The sequence below is a fragment of the Stegodyphus dumicola genome, chromosome 8 (assembly GCF_044657685.1).
Source record: "Stegodyphus dumicola isolate Sdum_Otavi_A_Nest chromosome 8, ASM4465768v1".
Lineage (NCBI taxonomy): Eukaryota > Metazoa > Arthropoda > Arachnida > Araneae > Eresidae > Stegodyphus > Stegodyphus dumicola.
Window position 1 is genome coordinate 1,277,227 of NC_140775.1, and position 23,284 is coordinate 1,300,510.

Sequence of the window (23,284 nt, forward strand, 5' to 3'; positions counted from 1 at the left end):
TTCGATGTGCACTGGCTCTTGTCTAGATGCAATTATGCACCAAATTTCGTAGCCGTGGGTCTATTAACTTACGCGCAGCGCGAACGAAAGACACACAGACAGACTCTTTCTTTTATTATATGTAGAGATTGTCCTTCACTTCATGTAATGAACTATTTCATTTTAGTTCTCTGAAAAATTTCATTCCTTATGTGATAAACTGTAGGATATATGTTTTACGAATAGTAATAATAAAAGAGATTATTTAATATAATGGTTTTACAAAAAGGAAAAGTTCAATTTAAATTCATTAATTAAGATTAAAATACATTCCAAAGCATTCATATAAGATTTTTATTGTGTTAACATCAGGAGAGTTTGCTGGCCACGGAATTCGCTCATTGTCTCTGGTTAGTCACAGATCCGCTGTGGAAAATATATGGGGGATACGTACATCGATCAATATTCCTCCCCATACAATCAGACGTGCATTATCGAAGCGTTTATGTTTCATAATGCTGGAAGGAAGATTTCACGTCCCTGAATCTCTTCAGATGTAAATATGTTTAGAACTAGATGCTAAGCTAAACCTCCACTCATCAGTAAAGAGAACATGAGACCCGTGGCATTCACTCTAGTTCTGATGCTTTTTGTACAGATTAAAGTGATTCTTGTTTCGTTGAGAAAACACAAATACCCTTAGCTTCCTGGTGCAACGGCCTTCTTCGTGAAGTGTGTACAGTTTGCGGAGATACAATAGTTCGAATGGTGGCTGTAATCTCTGAACTTAAACGTTGAGCAGTAGACTTCTTGTTACAAGAGGCCATTATTGCTAGATATCGATCATATGAAGCAGCTGTTATTCTTTCACTACCAGGCCTGTGTACAACTATTTCAGAATTCTGACATTGTTTCTGTAGCGTAGAGCTTGTCCGTCTCAAAACATTCTCCCAGTCACTGCTTCTATGGTTCTGCACTCTGTCCGTGGTTCGATTCCCGGCGAAGGCAGTTGCTAATTTTTCATCTTTCCTGCTTCTAAAAAAATACCTAATGTCTCTACACCCTAATTAAAAAAAATTCGTTTCCGTAATTAAAAAAAAATTCTAATTCTACCTATATTTATAGTAGGGTTTGTAATCTGTAAGTAATTATAAATGTAATTTATACATTTTTTATAAAAAAATATATGTTATTTGGAATTTAGCAAATATTCTAGAAAATGCTAACCCATTGAAAAAAATCTTTTTCATGACTAAATAAATTTTTAAAAACGTCAGAAAAAAATAGCAGTTAAAATTAATAACAAAATAACAAGAATAAATTATCAATCATATCAATATTTTTAATGTACAGCATTTAGAAACAACTTGACTTTAGAATTATAACATATGAAAATTAAATAATGTGCAAGTTTCCGATGTGCAATGTCAAAAAACTAAAACTGATAAATTTGAGAACAAATATCCTCAGAATGTTTGAGAACCGAAGTGCTCCGGACAATGCAGTATGAATGTCCTCAGGATGTGAAATTGGTGAAGTCCTCGGGACATCTGAGAATCAACATCTTCAGGACATCCTCTCATATCCCGGGACATAGCGACTTAAATAAGACATCCTCAGGATGTTACATTACGATGTCCTCAGGACATCTGTGAATCAATATACTCAGGACATCCTAAGTATGTCCCGAGATATTGCAACTTAAATAGGACATTCTGAGGATGTTTTGTGCTATGGGGGATAATTGTTTGTCCTGCTTTGAAACGACCGATTACTAGCCACTTCACAAATTCTTTCACTTCGGAGCTATAGCAAACCATTTTGAGACCTTACACAATGATGCCAACTATGTATTGCAAAAATTCACTCAAATGTTAATTTTGCGCAAAGCAATTACTTCGTCGTTAGATGATGCAACGTAATGATTTGCGTATCAGAATCCGGTTGATTACTTTTATTTGGATAATGTCTTGAAATTTCTAGAAAAATGCTTTATATCAATTGAATATTTGACGGAATATCATTGCATAGGGGTACTTAAAGATAAATTTGGATACGAGTTTAATTTTCTGTTACTTTTTGCATTTTTAAATCGAAAGAAAAATATGAGTTTCAGCATTTTAGTTTAAAGCTCTGTTAAAATCGTCTGTTTAATCAGTGTACACCAGACGTCGGCAACCTATGTCACGCGGACTGAGTTTGGCGCTCGGTACATTTTTCAGTGACACTCTACATCACTTTGCAAAGTTATCAGGAAAAGGCAAAGTAATCGCAAAAGACAATACCTCTCCCCTCTGCCCCACCAGGAATGTTTTTACTCGTCAGAAAATTTCGTCACGGCGCTTAATTTCAGAAATGAACACTGTTGCAAAAACGTTAATTCATAGTGTCTTGTTCTTCATTGGTACACAGGAAATTTAAATCTTTTTTAGAAGAAATGGAAAGCGAATATGTGGATCTTCCCTAATATAACCAGGTTCATTGTCTTAGTCGAGGTAATGTCTGGAATAAGTATGTGTCATGAATTGAACACACTGACGTTTTTCTTAAAGAAAAGAAACAACAAATCCCCGAATTGAACGATAATAAATGGTTATGCAAATTAATGTTTTTAACTGATATAACTAAATCACGATGAACTAAAGATTACAAGGAAAAGGCCAAACAGTACTTGAACTCTTTGAATGTTGGAAAGACTTTGCTACAAAATTATATATATTTTTCCGTGATATTAATACTTGTATCTATAAATTCTTACCAAATGTAAAGCGCTTGCAAATACATCGACCTTAGACAAAGGTGAATTTCAAACCTACGTTGAAGCATTAAGGGACAATTTTTCAAAAGATGCAACAATTTTGAAGCTTGTATGCCTATGCTTTCCTTCTTAATCAAAACAGGTTTAATAAACCTATTAATAATCCCATTCGATTTGTCAATTTTGGAGTGGATGGAAGTTGCTCATTTTGAAATGGAACTAATTGAACTAAAATCTTCCCAATTACGGATAGCAAAACTTATGAAATACAAAAAAATCTGGAAAATACCTCTAACCATAAATCGATAGCTACTTTAAGTTGTTGGATGTCAGTGACAGAGAGATTTAATTGTTTGAAGAGAATTGCACGGGCTTACGCGTTTGGTTCCACATATCTATGTATTGTAGAGTCATTAGGTTAATTGGAACCAGAAAAGATGAAAAATATGCAACCGCCTTCGCCGGGAATCGAACCACGGACCTTTGGAATACCGGCCCAGAGTGCAGAACCACTATACCACGAAGGCACGCTAGGGAAGTGGGAGAAATACCTTATATACTCCCCTTTTTAAAGGGTGTCTAGGGTTTTAGGAGACCTAGTCGCCAAATCCTGGGTGCGGAGAATCATCATCCCCAACCCTTTTAGTTCGGGCGCCACTTGTAGAGTCATTAGGTTAATTGAAGCAGAAAAGATGAAAAATATGCAACTGCCTTCGCCAGGAATCGAATCACGGACCTCTGGAATACCGGCTCAGAGTGCAGAACCACTACACCACGAAGGCGCGCTAGGGAAGTGGGAGAAATACTTTATAATATAAAAAAGTATTTTGTGTCTACAGAGAATTTGTTTAACAATTAAATATTCAGAACCACGAGTCAAATTGATGGTCACAAATTATACTCCTGATATTGCGATATCAAGTACAGAGGTACAAGGTCGAGGTTTCCATTAAAATTTAAAATTTTTGTTTATTAAAGGAATACATATATTTTATGTCAGTTATTTTTTATTTTTATAACTATGTTTGAAAGATACATAATACGTAATACTGTACGTATATTTTATTTTTTTATTTATATTGAAGGAATAGTTATATATATATATATATATATATATTTTAGTTTTATGTTAATAAATATGTTTAAATGGTACATAATTAATATATAATAAAACTCTAAATCTGTATTCTTGTTCTATATTTCTAACTCTGCATGCGTTGCCAAGGGAATCAATCGAAATGTTTCAAATATTTCTACTGTGCGACACCCTGAATCGTATTGGTAGACTGGTTTGGCACACCACAACAACAAGGTTGCCGACCCTTGGTATGCACTTTAAAACTAATCAACTGCTAGGGTTTTCAACCTATGTCACTTTGCTTAAATATAGTTTAATTAACGATTCTCAACAGAATTTAAGGTACTCATTTTTTCTTCCTTGTACGAAGTAAAAAGGAAGTATTGTAATGGCGAAAAGTTTTAGGCAGCATATTTCAACGAAAATATCCATTTTGACAGCTATCGAATGCAATTTAGCGATGGTTTTGCGTGATATCTGTACGTAAGGACAGAATACAAGACTCGTTTCCTCCAAAAAAATTATAAAACTGCTTTAAAATGAAATTTGAAGAGAAATTTTCGTGGCGTCTGTACGAACGTATGTATGTACGTATCTCGCATAACTCAAACACGAGTAGCCTCAGAACGTTGAAATTTTGTATATAGGACTGCTATAACATGTAGATATACACCTCGTATTTTGGTTGCAATCGGCCGCACCAAACGTATATAAATATATATATATATATATATATATATATCCACTCTGTTACCCAGCTCAGTGATCTCAGTTTCTTTACTCTTATATGTTTGTAAATTGTACATTATTTGCTTTAAAAATGATTGAATTATGTTGTTTTTATCTTCCGGTTAAGGTTTTTATGCCTTTAGTAAATCTGTATGCAATATGTTTAGAATTATCAACAATTTTAAAGTTGTTTAAGGACCACTAAGCCTAATAATTTTTTTAATGGCTTGTTTACATTTGAAACAGCAGGATAGCGGATTTGTTGCCAATCTAGAGAAACTTATCTTCGTAACAACAAAGATAACGCCTTCTTTTAATATTTAAATCATGCTTAATCCTTTCTGGAATTTTTTCGAGGAAATAAGCGTTTAAGATTTACTTTGTAATTTTTAATACAGATATTTTGAGTTTTTAATGTATTTTTGCCTTGTCGCGAAGTGAAAACTGAATTAATTGAATGAGAAATACACAGTCGTCTGGGAAAAACTGTTTCTTTGTTGTTTTGTTTGCTTAATTTCTTTTATACATCATTCTAGCTTTATTATAGTATTTGAATAGAACATGTGGCAAAGATTAGATAATTCTATTCTTTAAATGATGTAAATTTTGTGCATTCTGAGTTGTAATATGAACAAAATATAATACTGTTAAGTGAATCTAGCGCCAGAGTGTCGCTATGGTAAACAAATACTAGAGTGAATTTTAAAGAATGCATTTATTCTGTTGTGTTTTTTGCGCTGTCGGGGAAGCAGATTTAATTTAATCCAATAACTTTAAATGAAATGCAAGAAAAAATGCGTATATTTTAATATTCTGTAAAAGGAAGTCATGTGATGTACACATGAGATTTTTAATATAGTAACATATCAAGAATATCGAGAGCGATGAATGAATTTGATATTGCTATTAGAAACTGAAAATTCTTATGAAAACTTTCTTGAGAGCTAAAATAGAATAAAACGAAAAAGCAGTTAGCTATGAATTGAGAGGTAAAAGATACTTTTGCATTCTCAAACCTACGAAATGACCTGCCAACACTAAATAACATATAAAATTTTAAAAAGCATAACAGCATATTACAAGAAAGGGAGGATGGAATAAATGTCAAATCTATATGAAATAAAATCTACATGGAACAGAAATAAGAAATGTGTTTTTGACTGTGAGTAGTGTTTGCCGGAAAAGTTGACGTAAAATTTTAAGCTTCCCGAATTCTAGTTTGCATCTTTCTTTTTGATGACATCATAAGTTTGCAGCACGTGCATCGAAAAAATAAAAGGCAGTATGTGATCAAAACCAAAATTTAAATTATCTACATTTTTTAGCTATATGCGTTATAAATGCCTTCGTGATAGAGATTTTAAGAAAACGTCATTTTTAAATTATCGTCATATTTGTTTCTTTCGAATGGTAAAGTTCAATCTGAAATAATCGAGAAAATTCTAAGCATTTAGAAAGAATAAGCAACTTAGTGTTTAAGAGAACAGTATTTTTAATGAAATTTCTTTAATGCTTTTTCAAAATGTAATTATAGATGAAGTCAATATGCTTTGTCTTTTTCAGTTTCAAAAGTAAACGAGTGGCCGGGAAAATGTACGTTTATGAAATAGCGAAAATTACCAACGATCCCGAAGACGGGAAATTCTGGATATTGTATAAAAGTCCAATAAGCAATTCGACTGCAGCAATTCATTACTCTGAGAGTAAGTATTTCTATTTCACGACTGTGGTTTTAATGTGTATGAAATCTTTTGAATGTATTATCCTTATGTCTATCTATAAGAGTCACTTCAATTGTATTTAAATTGCGCTATCTATCGACATTTTACAAAGTGTTAAGATTTTGCAAAGTGACTTTGACGTTTTGTCATTCGTAAACTCCTTCAACATCACCGGCTACACAACGAAATTATTGTGTATCGTTTCCCGCGCAATGCTATTTTTCAAGGATCGAATAGTGCCTCATGAAATCGATAAGGTTAGCGCAATTCCACCCAGGAACCTTTGGTCAGAACTGCCTAGTTTACAGATGACTTTCCAACATACCATTCACAACTTCATAAAATTTTCTTGCGGGGCGGTTGATGCGGTGATATTCTGTACTTCTGGAACTGAATAAGGTGAGTCTCTAATTGTTTCAGGAAGGTCACTATCGTACTTCTTCCATCAAAAATAGTGTTACGAAATGTACAGGTGCGTTAATATGGCTTCCCCGCAAAGCAGTTTTAGGATTGCCACAAAATGTCAAAGGAAGGAAGGGTTGCCACATTTGGCGAGAAACCGCCCATTTGGCTACAAAATTGGCGATATACAATGGACTGATGGAGAACCTTCTGGAACGAATTCTTACCGGTTTAGCACAGAATGTTCTGGAACACAAGCCGAAAGCTATATAAACCCTGCTGGTCCGCAGTCAGTCAGTAGTATTGAGAGTGTGTCTCGTCAGTGAAGCCTGTGATAGCGAGTTAGTCCGTGCGGAGTCGATCGAGTTGACAGCCGGGCAACGAGTGCCAAGTGGGTCGTCGAGTGAACCGAAAGAGTCTCGTAGTGTATAGCGGTTAATGCATCGTCGAGAGAGCGTGTTCAGCTCCGGGAACGACTAAACCGAAGAGTCAGGAGCTGTGCTCTGTGTGTCTTCGAATGCATCGCGAATTGTTCCGTGGAGAGTCTCCAGAGTACGCGTAGTTCCGAGAACGACTGAGCAGGGTTGCGAGCGGTACTCAAATGCTTTGCCGTGAAGCCGTCTCCACCGTGATAGCCTGATAATCTGGAGGCTGTGTCCGCTGATCGTGTCAGCGTGCTTATAGTAGATCTTCGAAGACTGTAAAACGTGACTTTGGAGCTGTCCTGATCAGTATTGGCTAAATAAAGTGTGTTTCGATACTTCATCCAATGTCATCATTATTCACGCCAAATCCACACGAACTCCGTACGAACGTGAAGGAAGAAAATAACGTAACAACTGGTGTCAGAAGAATAGAAAAACGTAACAATAGTTATTGTTTCCATGTGCTCTTGCATCATATCTACAATGAACACGAAGCCTTCCATTGGATTTCCTGGTGCCGGTGAAGGCTGTAATCCTGGGAGGAAGGACAGATTAAATGCTGATTCAGAAGTCAAACAACAAAAATCAGCGTTATATTTTCAAACTGTCACAGGTCTAGTTTCGATGGTTTTACCGAACCACCATCCTCAGCTGCAAAAGCGCAAATGATTCGCTGATTTTTGTTGTTTGACTTCTGAATTAGTATTTGTTCGGCGTGTTATTGTGTCTTAGATTAAATGCTGCTTTGTCTTGCGACATGATCAGTAATTTGCTCAGACTCCTCTTTTAAATTTTATGGAACTGGTAGTTAGTCCAAATTGTCGCTGCATCTCGAGTAATTACAGTCTTTAGAAAAATTAAACAACCGTTTTATTTAAACAGAATTTAGAATACAAACGCACGTTCTTGTGTGAACAGTATCAGCGACAAGCCGTGATGATTCAACAAAGCTGAACAGTCAAAATTAAGTTAAATGTGGAAGAGTAGTCAAGGACTGCACTATTTAATATTACTCGAAACTGACTTAAAACGCTTTCTAACTCATTCGCATTCTGGTGGGAAAAGCGGAAGTTATAGTAAAGTTTGAAATCTATCTATCTATCTACCTATAACTGGTTGAATTAAATTATAATCTAATAACTTCGTCTATTCAATGCATGAATTTTGTACTTAAAATTTGATTAGTAATAATTTTGAAGTTTCTCATCATTCTCATTTTTTATCTCTGTATCATAAACTCAAATACATTTTTGAAGCAGTAATTTAAATTTTAAAAGCAAACTATGCATGTAATTCAATTGTGAAATCTTTTATATGCCATGCTTGAATTTCTATTTTTTATTTCTTCAGGTCCTGATAGATTACTTATGCAAGATCAAGAGCATTTAATAATGTGGTACAAAACTACGCATATTTAATCTACCTTGTTACTTGCAGAAGAAATTGTAGGGATGTTTATCGTGAAAGGAAACTATTCGTTGATTTGGACTACATCGAATGGGAAGTTCAAATGAAAATTCCAATCGAATAAGCTTCATTATAAATATAGAAGTAGAGCAGAACTTACATTATGTTCTTCATTGAATGATGAGTTATCTAATATATGTAAAAACTAAATGTAGAACATTTGCAATGTCAAAAGTCATGATTTTAGAAGAGATAAAAAAATCTTAAAGGAATAAAATATTTTACTTGAAATATAATAGATTTTAACAGCTATCTTGCATCTTAGTTATCAAATTTTACAAACATTGTTTTATTACAATTTTGATTTCCAAATTCAATTACAAAGCAGATAGCATTTAATTTTCAGATTTAGTTCTAGTATATTTAACTCATTTTCATGTTTTTCACCAACTTCATGTCATAAAAGAGTAAGCCGGTAGTTTGATAAGTTTGAAATTTCCTTATGTTTGTACAACTTGACTATTATTTATTCGTCTCAAAATTCAAACTGCTGAATGTGTTATGTCCAATCCCTAGTGGCTTTACTGCGGAATTAGTTTTAATGCTAAGAAGTGTTTCACTGTTATGATGATATGCTGCACATAATACACAGTGTCCACAAAACTTTTTACCTAAAATATTTTTCGCCACCGTTGGTCGTAGATATGTATTTCCAAGTATTAAAATGCTTTAAATGATGCAAATATTCGTATTAAGCATTTTAAACTTAAAAAAAATAAAAAAAAAAAATTAAAATTGCAAAACTGAAATTTTTATACTTTTCTCTGGTCTTTTACACTTACATTTAGGAAAATGTTTTACTTATTATAAGCAATAAAATGAAAAACGTGTGACTTTCGCTTGATCTAAATTGACGGATTTATTTAGTTTTAATGATGGTAATCATAATCAGCATTGTACACTAACTGAAGAGTTATATATAGTTAAAATAATATAGCAGATTAAAAAAAAAGTTTTTTGTGTTAAGAACATTTTGTGTTGTTCTTTGCTATTGTGAAACGAATTCATCAATGTATTTTTTTTAAAAAAAGAGGTATTATTCGGAGGGTTTTGTAGAATTCGTGTTCTAGAAAATATTTGCGGGCTTCAATATTGTCATATACGAAACTCGTAATATTATTTGCATTAATTAGAAATTATGATAATTTTTTTCTAGTTTAAAGAATTTCCATATGAAAAATTCTACATATTCCTTTAAATAAGGCAGATATGAAGTTTTTTTCCTTTGTCAGAGTGAATAAGAACAGATATCCAAACCTTGAATCCAGTTTTCTACTAGGAATTTGGCAACGCGTGAATTTAATTGATCAGTGATGATGTAGGCTTCCGGTCATTTACTAAAATTGTCCATGACAACAGGGATGTTCTTGTTAGCCTTGGTTGTATAGGTAAATGTCCGCGAATACAGAGCCATCCTTTAAAATGGTGACTCGACGTTGCAGTGCTCAATCTTCTTCGTGTACGTGTCTGGAAGCCTTTACTAGTTTGGCAAGCATAGTATTTACACCACTTCTCTACATCTGCTTGTTGAGTTGTTCCAGAAGAAATGTTTGTAAATATTATGTAATGTCCTTATTACACCAAATTCACCTTCTATAGAGCTACCATCAGCCGCCCATATGATATAGTGGTTAGAGGAGGCAAACCGCTGAGTTGGCTTCCGACCCAGGATATAGATATATCCATGCAGAATTGGTTACCAACTCGGCGGGAGTCAACCACTAGCTACCAGGCCGCAGCCCTGGGCAGCCCCGACTGAGCAGACGGCATTTATAAAATGCAAAAAAAGAGATATACATGTGCATACAACGCACTTGAAGAAGAGTACAATCAAAATATATGTATATACATATAAATACCAACTAATATACATATATATACACACTTACATAATATTTCGAAACAAATAAAAGTATACATACTCTTACTCATATTGATATATACATCCAAACAAATACGTTATCATGATAGTTAAAGTTTACAAGAAACATGCCATTGAGGTACGCGGGATCCTTAGTATAAATTAGGTACCATAAATAAAACTTACAAACATGTACAGATACATTACAGTATTGAGATACAGTACGAAATTTATGTATGAGAACCTGACACAGCATAAATACAAAATTATATATTGAACATACATATCATATACTCTGTTGGTGACATATTGAACTAGCTTATATAGACTTTTATGACTACTATCTTCCAGCGTCAGAAGAGTAATTGCTAGTACAGTACTCAATTATGTTTTCAGTTTCAGCTGGGCAACTCTGTTACTTTGTAGATTCTGGAACCAATTTGGCCAGAATCTGGCTCCTGGTTGCTTGAGGCCGTTAAGTGCTGTGTGTGGGCAGGAGAACACAAAATTATCTGGATGACCCTCCTTCCCACATCCACAGTTACCATTCTCTCTCAAGCCAAAGCGGCAGAGGTATGAAGGAAAGGGCCCATGACCAGTGAGGAAATACGTCATGTAATTGCTATTAGTTTGGATTGTTGTCTTGACCTTGGGAATGAGATTGTAAACACGTCTCCCTGTGGAGACTTGATCCCAACGTTCTTACCATATTCTTAGGAGCTGATGGAATGTCCGACTCTTTAGGTCCGAGACTCGCCTAAGGGTCGGGACTTCTCGAAAAGTGGATGAATCCGCTGCTTCCTTTGCGACAACATCTGCTCTCTCATTTCCTTCTGTTCCCGTATGAGCGGGCACCCAGATGAGTGAGGGTTTTTGCGAAGCAGGCATGTGTGTTAGAATGTCTCTAATGCTGCTGACGCTAGGATGGCGAGAACGAATTCCAGCTATCGCAGCGAGGTTTGAGGCTGAGCCTGTGTAGATGATATTGGGCACTGTGGGATTATTCTTCGGGTGGAGAAGTGCTGCTCTGATTGCTATGAGCCCCGCCTGAAAGGCAGAGTTTTCAGAAGCGAGCTTTCCTTTCCACTCATACGTTAAAGCTCCTCCAGAAAGTTTACAGAATCCGCTTACCGTGCCCCTGGAGTTTTAGAGCCATCAGTGAAAACACCATTTGCAAATCCCGAGTCCTGTGTTCTATTAAAGTAGATAGTGTCCAGAGTCGACTGCGGTACCGAAGGGCCCAGGTACGAATCCCAGAGAAGGCATGATCGTCTCTTCATAGGAGGCAATGGTGGCCTCCTATTAAATGCCTTCACAATAAAATAGCCTCCACTTCTGGCCTTAGGAAAACAGCTGCTATCAAATTCTGACAGAAGGCTATGGAATGGAAATCATGGTAAGATGAGTTACCCTTTATTCTTCAGTCACGAGCTTCCCACCTGCGGTAGAGAAGTCCACCTCGCAGGTGAACGAAACGCCATAACACCCGGTATCTTTTCATCGATTGACTAAGGTTTGTTTATTTTGCTGTGGGGAGCAGCCCTTCCTGATTACAAGTAGTCCTGTGATTTAATTACCCAAGTAGCACAGCAACGTCGTGACGACGTCGCAAACTCATCGCGGATGTCGTTGCAAAAACGTTGCAATATGTCGTGTTTAAGACGCCCAGATGTCCGCGAACATCCACTGTTTTGCAACCGTTGCAAAGACGCCTTTATTACGTCTTTTCAGATGAGGTTTTTGTCGTATAGGCGTCGTTATTGCGTCTTTCCCAGGTGATAGTTTGGTTGTGAAAGCATCATATCACGACGTCTTAAAGACGCCTAAATGTTGGCCAAATTCCACCTTTTTGCAACAGTTGTGAAAATGTCGTTATTATGTCATTGTGTTACATATTGATTTATGCAGAAAAATAAGCTTAATAATTAATATATTTTTCTTCTTTTTTAAAATTTTGTATTCCTTGTATTTATCTAAAGTTTAAATATTTTATCATTTCCTGGAAACCAGAAGATAATACAGTTTCTTCTCTTTAGACTAAATATGCATAATTAATAATAGCTTTAATTATTTTCAGTACTTTAAACTATATTTTTTAAATAACAAAAATTCTAAGTTACGATTATTTAAGATTTCATAACTTAAATTAACATTAACCGAACGAAGAGCATTATTGCTGAATCATACGTTTTCACTTTCAAATAAATGCTATAATAACCGAGGTCCCGAATCATCATTTCCTGATAGCAATCTAAAGCGTATCTGGAGTTGCTAAAAGACAACAAGGTGACAAGAAATTCTTTTGGGCAAAGAATTCTCCTTACTTTTAAGCATCATAAGGATAGTTACAGATAGTGATGAACCTAAACAGAGCAAATATCCTTTCATAAATAATCCTCTTCTTCCACTCCGGAATGTTTTTGTTGTATATTGTCAGCTACCCTTCATTTCCAATATACAGCACAAAGCTTGTTTAGATCGGCATGCTTTCACTGAAATTCGTGCGGTTTTTAATTAAGAACTATAAATTTAATAAACGATTTCGTCTCATGAAATATCAACTGAGTTTTTTCAGGCCAGTTTCTGTTTTGCTATACGATTGAAGGACTGCCTAATAGGAAAGCCTTGGAATCTACTAATGACGAAAAACTGTAAAAGATCTTCTTTCCTCTTATGTACTTTAAATTTACTTTGCATATTCCGATGGAATTTCCACATGCTGTCCCTAAAATATAACTGGAAAGTTCCATTGTCAGATATGACTTTCATCGCTATTATAAAGTAAACTGATCTTACGAGGAAACCTGGCCATTTCTCGCACAGGCGGGAATAATAGCACAGAAAATAGGTAAAATAAACCCTTTCATTCGTCAAACACTTGACACAAATGGCACGTACTTTCGTGCTTATAATAACACCGAAGACCTGCGGTGGAACTTAAGATTTATATACAAACATTTATATTTTTATTTATGCTTCGAACAATTTTTATAATTATCAGAAACAGATTAGATTTTGATTATTTTTTCCTCAAGTTATGTCCTATTTCCTAAATTTTCTATCAAAGCTTCAAAATTTTCAAAACTCATTTATTTCCAGCTTATTTAGAGTGATTTTTTTAATAATTAATTTAAGTTAGTTGTAAAATTACAACATTTTATTACATATAGTACAGAGATAGCGGGAACGTAGAAATGGAATCTTTCATTAATATATTAGTTAACTTTTTTTCTCTTTAGAAAAATTCTCTGTCGCATTGAATAAATAACTGTTTAGTGAACATGTCTTCCAATGTTCTTTTTTCTATGTTGCTTTATTTTTAAATTAGACGTGCTTTTCCTTAACGTTTGGAGGGCAGTGTATATCGCAAACTGGTTTTAAGTTCAGATTATTCAGTTCTGATTTCGATTCTATTGTGTTCATACTCGTATCACTATTTACATATGGGGAAAACTACGAAAACATCCATGCAGCGAACGTTTGGCGGGATTTGAACCTCTGTCCGAACTACCAGCGTTCAGCGACTTTCCCGCCCAGCCGCTGGTGACGGTCTTAACTTGTGAGTGTGTGATTATGGAAAAGCCTCGAGGGCTATCTGCATAAGGGGAGAGATACCTTCGTGGAGGACGTTCTAAGGAAGACTGGCTCGTATACACGTTACACATGGCAAAAACCGCGAAAACGCACATGCAGCCAGCCCGCTCGCGGGATTCGAATCTCGGACCGAACTACCAGTGTTCAGCGACTTTACTGCTGTGCGATAACAACTATCGTTTTATCATTTTAAGGCCCTCGAATTTTCTTTATTTAAAAAATAACTCTTTGGTCAGGCATAAATATAAAATTATCCGCTGCTTATTAGGTATTGAATAAGGGAATTATTTACTGAAGTTTTACGCGGAGTGTATTTTTAAAATTCATGCGGAGTTGAAGCTTATTTTAAGGACATCAGCGTGAGCGAAGCTAGTTTAATAATAAAGGCATAACTTTTTTAAAAATTTGTATGGCTCTGAAAAGGGCCTTTTTTCGGGGAGGTGAGGGCAAGGTAATGAGATTTAGCCACCAAATCCATATAGAGTGTGTCCCTGTCTCTTCGAAGCATAAAAGACATCCATAGCAGTGACAGTTTTCCTCTTGGCATGCTCAGTGTAGGTAACAGCATCGTGGATCACATTTTTCATGAAAACTTTAAGTACTCCTCAGGTCTCCTCATAGATGAGGCCAGAAATATGCTTTACTCCACCTCGTCTTGCCAAACGCCTGATTGCTGGCTTGGTGATGCCCTGGATACTATCTCTCAGGACCTTGCGATGCCTTTTCACACCCCCTTTACCAAGGCCTTTGCCTTTTTCACGACATTTCTGTAGCTACCTAATAGAGGACCGAAGATCAACAGAATATGAAAAAAATTATATATATATCGGTTTTATAGTAGGTTTTCAGTGTGCGTCACGTGACAAAAAGTCTGCGTTCGACCAACAGGAAAAATACTCAAAATCAAGTGCTGATAGGATTACCAAATGGTAAAATCGTGTAAAAAGGCGCCGGCCGTGCCGAAAACATTCACAGATTTTGAAAATGTCTGCTCTAGCATCTGGGAAAGCTATTAAGAAAGCCGGAAAGGCCCAGAAGGCCGTTCCACGTGGTGACAAGAAAATGAGGGAAAAGCCCAGGAAGGAATCTTTCGCTATTTACATCTACAAAGTTCTCAAGGATGTTCATCCTGACACTGGTATTTTCAGTAAAGCAATGTCCATCACGAATTCCTTCATTAACGACATCTTTGAGAGAATTGCAGCAGAATCGTGTCGTTTAGCTCATTACAATAAGAAGGGCACCACTACCAGCCGAGAAATTCAAGCTTCGGTACGATTTTTGTGGCCTGGTACTTTGGCAAAACATGCTGTTGCGGAAAGTACTAAAGCTGTCGCCAAGTACACCAGCTCGAAGTAAATTTGTAAAGCTTCCAGCATAAAAAAGGGCCCTTTTTAGCGCCAGAAAATATATGAAAAAGATAATGCTTAATTGCATCAAATGAAAAAATTGCGACATGCACGTAAGAGTGTAATTTTCTGGTTCTTTTTCACGTTAAAATCTAAATTGATCTGAATGTAGACAACAGGAGATATTTGTATCCATTTTGATGAAATTTTTAAGGAGGAACTTAAAGGAATTAGAATTAAATGTCTAAAAAAAAAAAAAAAAAAATGCGAGTCTTTTCGTGGCAAAATATAAAAGGGATAATGTTCGGAGAACAGCCTTGGTTGCGCCAACTTGGCTCCTTTAAGAATATGGGCGACATTTCATTATGCCAACGGAAGTAAATATCATGTGGGGAATAGGTGCTAAGGAGAAAAGATAATACATGGGGAAAAACGGGATTAAGATGTGTTTATATTTGTTTAGTATCTGATTGCTGATTTGGTTCTGTTATGTTGCTAAATTAGCATTAATGTGCGTCTATTGCGAAAACGCAGGGCAATTACTTTTCGATGCGATTTTATATATGTATTAATATATCACATTCCTGCTCATATGATCTACATATGTATCAGATAACTAGCTACTTTTGACACTTATTTCTGAATGTGTATTATTTTACAACTTTTTCTGCTTTGAAAACCCAAGTATTGAAACATTATGTGTATGCTTGTGAAAATATTATTTCAGATATTCTCGTATAACTAACTATACTATAATCTCATATTATTCAGTTCTCATATAACTACTATTGATGCCTGCTTCTATTATTTACTTTAAAATGCAGTATTTGATAGCCTTTCGCAGAGTAGCCATTCTAGAATTCGTTCTGTAATGTTATATAATGTTATTTGTCTTATGCATTATTTTGTCTAAATATTTATTTTCATAAAGAATATGTAATCAATGTGGAGAATGGTGTTGGTGTATTTAATTATGGCAAATCACACTAGGGCTATCTGCCTAAGGGGAGGGATGCCTTCGTGGAGGACTTTCTAAGGGAACCTGGCTCGTATACACGTTACACATGGGGAAAACCACAAAAACACCCATGCAGCCAGTGTTCAGCGACTTTACCGCTGGGCCGCTGGTGGGCCAATCTAGAGAATGCGAGTTCAATATATTTCAAAGACAGAGATAATAAACAAACAAAATAAAAGGCAGACTACACGAGCAACCAGATAAAAGTGACCATATTCTAAGGAAAGTTAATAAACTCAAAATGATCTGAAAGTGTAGCCCATGCCACAAAATTCGTTTAAGTATTATTTCTGAGTGGTAAAGCAGAACAGATATATCTGAGTGCATTTTTATATCTAAAATAAAATCTGTTATTAGTTGCTGATGAAAAAGTAAGAAAATAATTTTTATGGATAGAAATTTATGTAGTTGAGTATTGAAAGTCTGATACTTCATTGACACTGAAATAGCAATTTATACATCGTATGAAAGTGAAAAAAAGTGTTTTTTTTAAAACTTCAAAAATCTTAATAATTTTCAGAACATATTCTTAAAACAAATTAAGAATATACTGTTTCTTAGAAGTTATTTTTTTAATTATATGCCATATACTTTATGTAAAGATCAAGCATGGCCAAACTGAGACTCGGAATTCATAATTTACTCACGTTGTATTCATAATTTACTCATGTTGTAATTTACTCACGTAATAAGCAACTCGCGTTGTTTTGCTTTTGAAACATAATTGTCATTTGAAACAGAATTTGTGTGTCTTTTTAATAATTACTAATTTAATTTTTTGAAATTACACTGTGTGTATAATAATTTTAAACTATGCCTTATTTGCTAATCTCTGATAAATAAAAACAAAAGTCAAACAGTGCCATATCTGTAACTACCATGTTGATATTACTCTTGAAATGTGTAGTGGTCATCAGCCTAGCAGAAAAGATAAATGTTTTTTATCCTGGTAGCACCTGCATTCATAATGTACCTCAAATCGTACTGAATGTCCTATAAATATCTGTACTGTGATTTGCAACAGGAAATACAAAACATATCTAATGATCCAAACTTCAAACGAATTATTTGTTACGTGATGCAGTAGTGAGGTTTGATCCCTATATTGATCCTGAAGTGGGCTGAAGGCCCACGCAATAGCAAAAAACTAACTATACTTTTCTATAACTCCAATAGTTTGACAGCTTACAGTCTCATTCCCCCTTACAGTCGCTTCTTTTATTTTCAGTTTACTGCTATTAAAATCTGTTTTTAATTATAACCGAAAAAGAAAAATTGAAAATCTGAAGCTTTATTTAAAAGCTTTATTTATTAGCTAAAAAGTAAAATTTACAATTCGTACATCCAAGGAATATGCTTCCTCGGATACTGAGCAAAAGCAGTAACAGTTATTTTGGTACTGTTCTATTATCAAGGGATTGGATTCAGAATGTATGAACGTGTGTTGGTATGTACTATGTGCTTCTATGTGTATTTGTATGCACACATATATTTGTACTTATGCATACAATGAACACATACATGCATACATACATTTCTGAACTCGATCCTGATAACAGAACAGTACCGCTATTTCTTTATTCGTGTAAGTAAGCATTATTGTTGAAATAAGAAACCCTTGGCTATTTACTTAAAATATTTCTTTTTTATTGCAAAGCTTTGCTAATTTTGAAACATGATAAATACCTAATTGTGTTTCTTAAATATTTCTGAATTGTAACATGCAGTTCTTACTGACATGATATCTGATGACTTTGAAACAGAATTAGCTAATGCAGGAATATAACTGCCTATGCAAATATTCTTAAATCTTTGTGAAACTTGTTCAGTCTTTATGAACCAAGATGTGCAAAAGATCATTAAACACCAACAGGTGGTTTCTGGAGTTGGTTGCATAGCATGATTTTTACTGTTTTCAACTTTTCTTAATTTTTAGTATCCACTCAACATTTTGTGAACTTATAAGTTCTGTGCAATAAAACATTTGTGAATTTATTTTTCTTTTTAGTCAAACTAAAGTTGTAACCTGGAAAATGATAATATAGTGCACAGGTTTTGAGAACATAAATGTTACAGTAGCATGACTAATCTGAGAATACAAAGGAAGTACAGTACTTTATGGACTTTCTTTTTCCTTCCCTTTCACAAAAAACACAAAAATACTTCCTACGTACACATTTTAGATGAATATTTATGATGGTAATGTTTTTTTGAATGAAGATTAAAAGGATATTGCATTGATTCATCAATTATAAAAGTATCTGAAAGGCATGGCTTTAATTATAATAAATACTATGACATATATGTATTAAAAATAATAAAACAACCTATTCTGCCCCATGCATCTCTTTCGCCATTCCTAGAAAATCCTTCCCCTCTCTCCAACTCTTGAAAAATGCATATGCATTTATTTAGATTCAGACTATGTTTCAACTTGTTTTATAAATTAAACAACAAAAGTGTAGAAAATGTTGATAAGTGCAAAACTTGAACAAAAGTATATTTTGATATTCATGAACTAAAACTAAATACTTAACATATGAATAAAGGCTTCCCCCTGAAGCCCCATTGGTTGAAAATCCCTGTTGTAGAAGATATATCGAGATAGGAGAGGAAAGAAAATTTTTTAAAAAGTAACATATTTTTCAAATCAAGTTGAATGTTTACCTCACAAAAGCATTCAAAGGATGGCTGCTATGAAATATATACCTGGCTAAAGGGTTTTTTCTAAGGATTATTAATATGTATGTATGTTAATTTTTTCGTCACTGGGAAGTGAGTGTTTTATCAAGTAAAGTACATTTTGAAAAATATTTTAGCTAATAGAGATCAATTTCATAAAATATTTAGAAAGTTTCAATCAAGCATTAGCAGTTGTTACCTGTTATATTCAGTGATGAAATTGTATTACTGGATATTCAATAATGATTATTAACTTGTTTAATTATGAGTACACATTCAGTGTATGTGACACTATACCATAAATACTGGATCAAAGTATCACTAATAACAATCATAGTAATACAGTAAATTTTAACTTCTCTTGAAATCAGTAATCTATATTTGTGACATGTAATACATTGTAGCATTTAATGGTGTTAACCTAAAATCGTATAAAAATGGAAAATATGACAATAAAATGACATTAAAAATATGAAATGTAATGGATGTACAGAATGCAATAAATTCATACTAAAACGTGTATTTAAAGAGTCCACACAAGCTCTAGGAGTGCTGACATTATACAAATGGCTTGCCACAAAATTATAAAAATTTGTTGATGTATGTGCATATTGAATGCTAAATACAAATTAGTTTTAAATAGAATGTCAAATGCCTTCATGGCATGATTTGGGCATGCTATTAAGTGATTTACTGCTTTAATATAGAATGAACTTGTAATACACATTATCATGGGCTGTTTATTCTGAGCTGGTCCAAGAGATTCCATGTCTTTTATTCCCTGAAAATAAATTTCTTTATTAAGAATACATCCATTACCTATCTATTAGGACAAGTCAAATACCAATGAGCCATACTAGAAAGTTTATCTTTCCAATTAAAAAATATCGCCAGAAAATTTTTTCTTCTTTTGAAAATAAGTAATTCCATTCACATAGAGGTCTTTTGCTTTTAGTTTCTGTAAAAAATGCAGTATAAATACATATAGGAATATGTAAATATTATATTGATGCAAATATAGAATAGGATAGTAATGCATACTGCTATTTGTGCGTTGCTTCTTAATGAAAAATGTAATAAATAATGTACATAAAAATGTAAAACGAACAAACTATATGGAGAATTAGTCTGTCTTTTCCTTATGAAAACAAGTATTATCCCTTCATAATAAACTATTGTTATTGTAAAGATATTTGTTCTTGATTTCATGATCGCTATAGTCTGGCTGGAAGTGTATCTTTTGAATTTCACCTTGAAGCAATTTTTCCATCACTTTACAAGTTTTTTTTAAAAAAAATCTATGTTCACTGTATATACATGCATATATATGATTAGTGTCATGCTTTAGATTTAGATCATATAAAGGCATCACACATATTACAAACCATCTTATTCTCTCGAAATATTTGCTAGTATGTAGGTGACATTCAAATCAATGCAATTCCAATTCTACAGAAATTAGCTAAATGACCATGCATCATCTGCTTTAGATTTAGATCATATAAAGGCATCACACATATTACAAACCATCTTATTCTCTCGAAATATTTGCTAGTATGTAGGTGACATTCAAATCAATGCAATTCCAATTCTACAGAAATTAGCTAAATGACCATGCATCATCTGTGGGTACAATAGTCGAAAGCAGCCTGAGAAGATGAATTTTAGCCACATGAGGCCAAATACATTCACTGTTGTAAAATGGCTATTTTAATATAATCTGCCCTCTTAAAATGAAAGTTAGTGCAAAGCATATCAAAATTCCTCAATACTTACATTTAGCAAATATTAGAAGTGCAGAATTTGGATTTTTTTTTTTTTTTTTTTTTTCAAAAAACAGCCTGATGCTAAAATACTTGCTTTGCCTTTACCCTACAAAAATAAAAATAAAAGTATATATAAAAGACATATACTGGATAAAAATTGCATGTGAAATGTAATAATTAATTGAAACTATATAAATATCACACATGAATCTTTCAAGATAGAATATGTAGCAAATTTCAAAGGATATGCAGCTCAACTCACTTACATATAGTATCAATAGCTTATTTACATATACATACACTGCAAACTAAAAATATTATCCTATGAAAAGAATTTTATAGCTAAGCATATGAAATTATTTTTTATGCATAGACTTATGCCAAATATTTACTCATTAATAATGAATAAAACTTTTTTCCCTCATCTTTCCAATAATTTTAGCTGAGCAAAAGTTCTGTGAGCAAAACTAATGCTTTTAGGTCATCTATACATATATATATATATAAATACACATGTTTATTACATAATGATTACAAAAATATCATTAAAAAGGCCTTTGGCACTAGAGGCACATGCATTTACAGCTTACCTTTACGAGCCAGAAGAAAAGAACTATAAGCCATTTAAGAATAAAGTTCAATGTGAGTAATAGATGCAAAGTTACTTTACTCTAGGTAATTAAAACAGTAAACAAAGAAAAGTTTTAAAGTATTCTATCATTTATAATCCTAATTAAATTCTATCATTTATAATCCTAGTTAAATTTTTAGAGATTTTTACCACTGAAATCAGCAATACTTGGTACCAGAAGATCAGGGCGTTTCGTTTCCACATATTTCAAAATTCTTGGGACATAAAAAGATGAAAACTGTTTTTTAAATGTCTATCATTAGAAATTGTTTCAGTTTCGATACAATTTCTTACATGGCTATTAGACAAAACCATTTCAATTGTTTTTATGACTGAAACATACTGAAATGTTTCTTTTACAATTTTGGTTTCAAATTGACCTGTTTTTGTATTCAGAGCTTGATCCTATCTACTGCCAAGCATAGTTTCGACAGGTTCGATAAAATTATGACAGCTTTTCAAAGCCTTTAGTTGTCCTTTAGTTGCTAACATGCCATCAAAAATCTGCCTAATGGGAAGGATGCCTCCGTGGAGGTCTTTATAAGGCAAACTGGTTCGTATACACGTTATACATGGAGAAAACCACAAAAAAGTCCATGCAGCCAGCTCCTTCATGCGATTCAAACTCTGGACCGAACTACCAGTGCTCAGCGACTTTGCCGCTGGTGGGTAATATTTAGCGGATGTGCATTAATGTTCGGAGAAAAAGCATAATATTAAGCATTTGTAAGTAAACAGCCTGTTAAACATGGTATTTAGGGCATATAAATTAAAATGAGCGCAGGGGCGTAGCTAGAGGGGGGCAAGGGGCATCTGTCCCCGGGCGCAGAATCCAAGGGGCGCCAAACTGATGTTACGGCATTTTAGAATTAAATGTTTTCCATCCTCGGCAAGCAGTAGGGGGCGCGAAATCTTCAGTTGTCCCTGGGCGCTGAAAACCCTAGCTACGACTCTGAATGAGTAGCAAGAAATATAATATTAAGCATACGTAAGTAAAATTTACATAAAGTAAATATTAGTTACTGAAATCAATTTGGCCTTCTCCCATTTTCTCAAAATTGTCCCAAAAACTGTTCCGTTAAGAAAATTTTCGGCAACATATTATCTTAAGGAAACATTCTTTAAACGCAATTTAATATTTTGTTGACTGTATCTCAACCATTATGCTTAATTTCATGCCGAGACAAGTACTCGAGTATGCAGTTTTGTAAATTTTCTTTGCAAACACTTTAAAATCACTTTTAGGAAACAGCACGGAAATGAGACAAATTAATAATAAATTGAGAAAAAATGACACATGCAAATAAATTTTGAACAGCAGTGAAAGAAAGCGAGGAGGCCGCAAGAGAATTCTACCAGCTTTGTGCTTTTGCAGCGATTACATTTACTGGATTCTTTGCGGTAGTGTTTTCGAAGGCAGGTGGAAGGACGTGCACTTGAACTTCTGCAGTTCATAAAATTTCAGAATGCAGTTCCAAATACTGATATACATCTGTAAAATTTTTTCATGACTGTGCGAGAAGAATTTTGCAAAGTACAAATGGATTAAAAAACACCTAAGACTGAGAAATTGTACCATACTGTCTACAAATCAGCTGATAGAGTAGTAAATCAAACTTTTAGAATACTATCAATGATTTTGTGTATAGGAAAACAAACAAAATAGTACTTTACGGTATTAGAATTAATGTTTTATTTCAAAAATAAACCCAGATATTTTGTTTTTATATATATCATTTTGACATTTTATAGACTTTTTATTGTGCACTGAGCGAAGCAGCAAGAACTCTGGCTACACCTCTAACAGTGTTCGCATAACTTAGT

The 23,284-nt window shown here is 34.1% G+C and overlaps 2 protein-coding genes and 1 pseudogene across 2 annotated transcripts in view; 2 read left to right on the top strand and 1 right to left on the bottom strand.

The window, feature by feature from the left end:
• LOC118199006 (uncharacterized protein CG3556-like) overlaps positions 1-8,795 on the top strand; it is a 60,117-nt gene extending 51,322 nt beyond the window's left edge. The window contains exons 7-8 of the mRNA XM_085822891.1: positions 6,108-6,247; positions 8,443-8,795. Coding sequence (XP_085679017.1) covers positions 6,108-6,247; positions 8,443-8,510 — 208 coding nt within the window. The 3' untranslated portion in view covers positions 8,511-8,795. The remainder of the gene's footprint in view (positions 1-6,107; positions 6,248-8,442) is intronic.
• A 5,680-nt stretch (positions 8,796-14,475) lies between these two features.
• On the bottom strand, positions 14,476-14,983 carry LOC146995616 (histone H4-like; annotated as a pseudogene).
• Positions 14,984-14,998: 15 nt separating this feature from the next.
• On the top strand, positions 14,999-15,373 carry LOC118199005 (histone H2B-like). Its single transcript, XM_035370782.2, has one exon. The coding sequence runs from the start codon at positions 14,999-15,001 to the stop codon at positions 15,371-15,373; it is 375 nt and encodes a 124-aa protein (XP_035226673.2).
• The last annotated feature ends 7,911 nt before the right edge of the window (positions 15,374-23,284 follow it).

Excerpts from the sequence above, each read along its gene's own strand:
- LOC118199005 (XM_035370782.2), top strand. The coding sequence starts at position 14,999 with ATGTCTGCTCTAGCATCTGGGAAAGCTATTAAGAAAGCCGGAAAGGCC.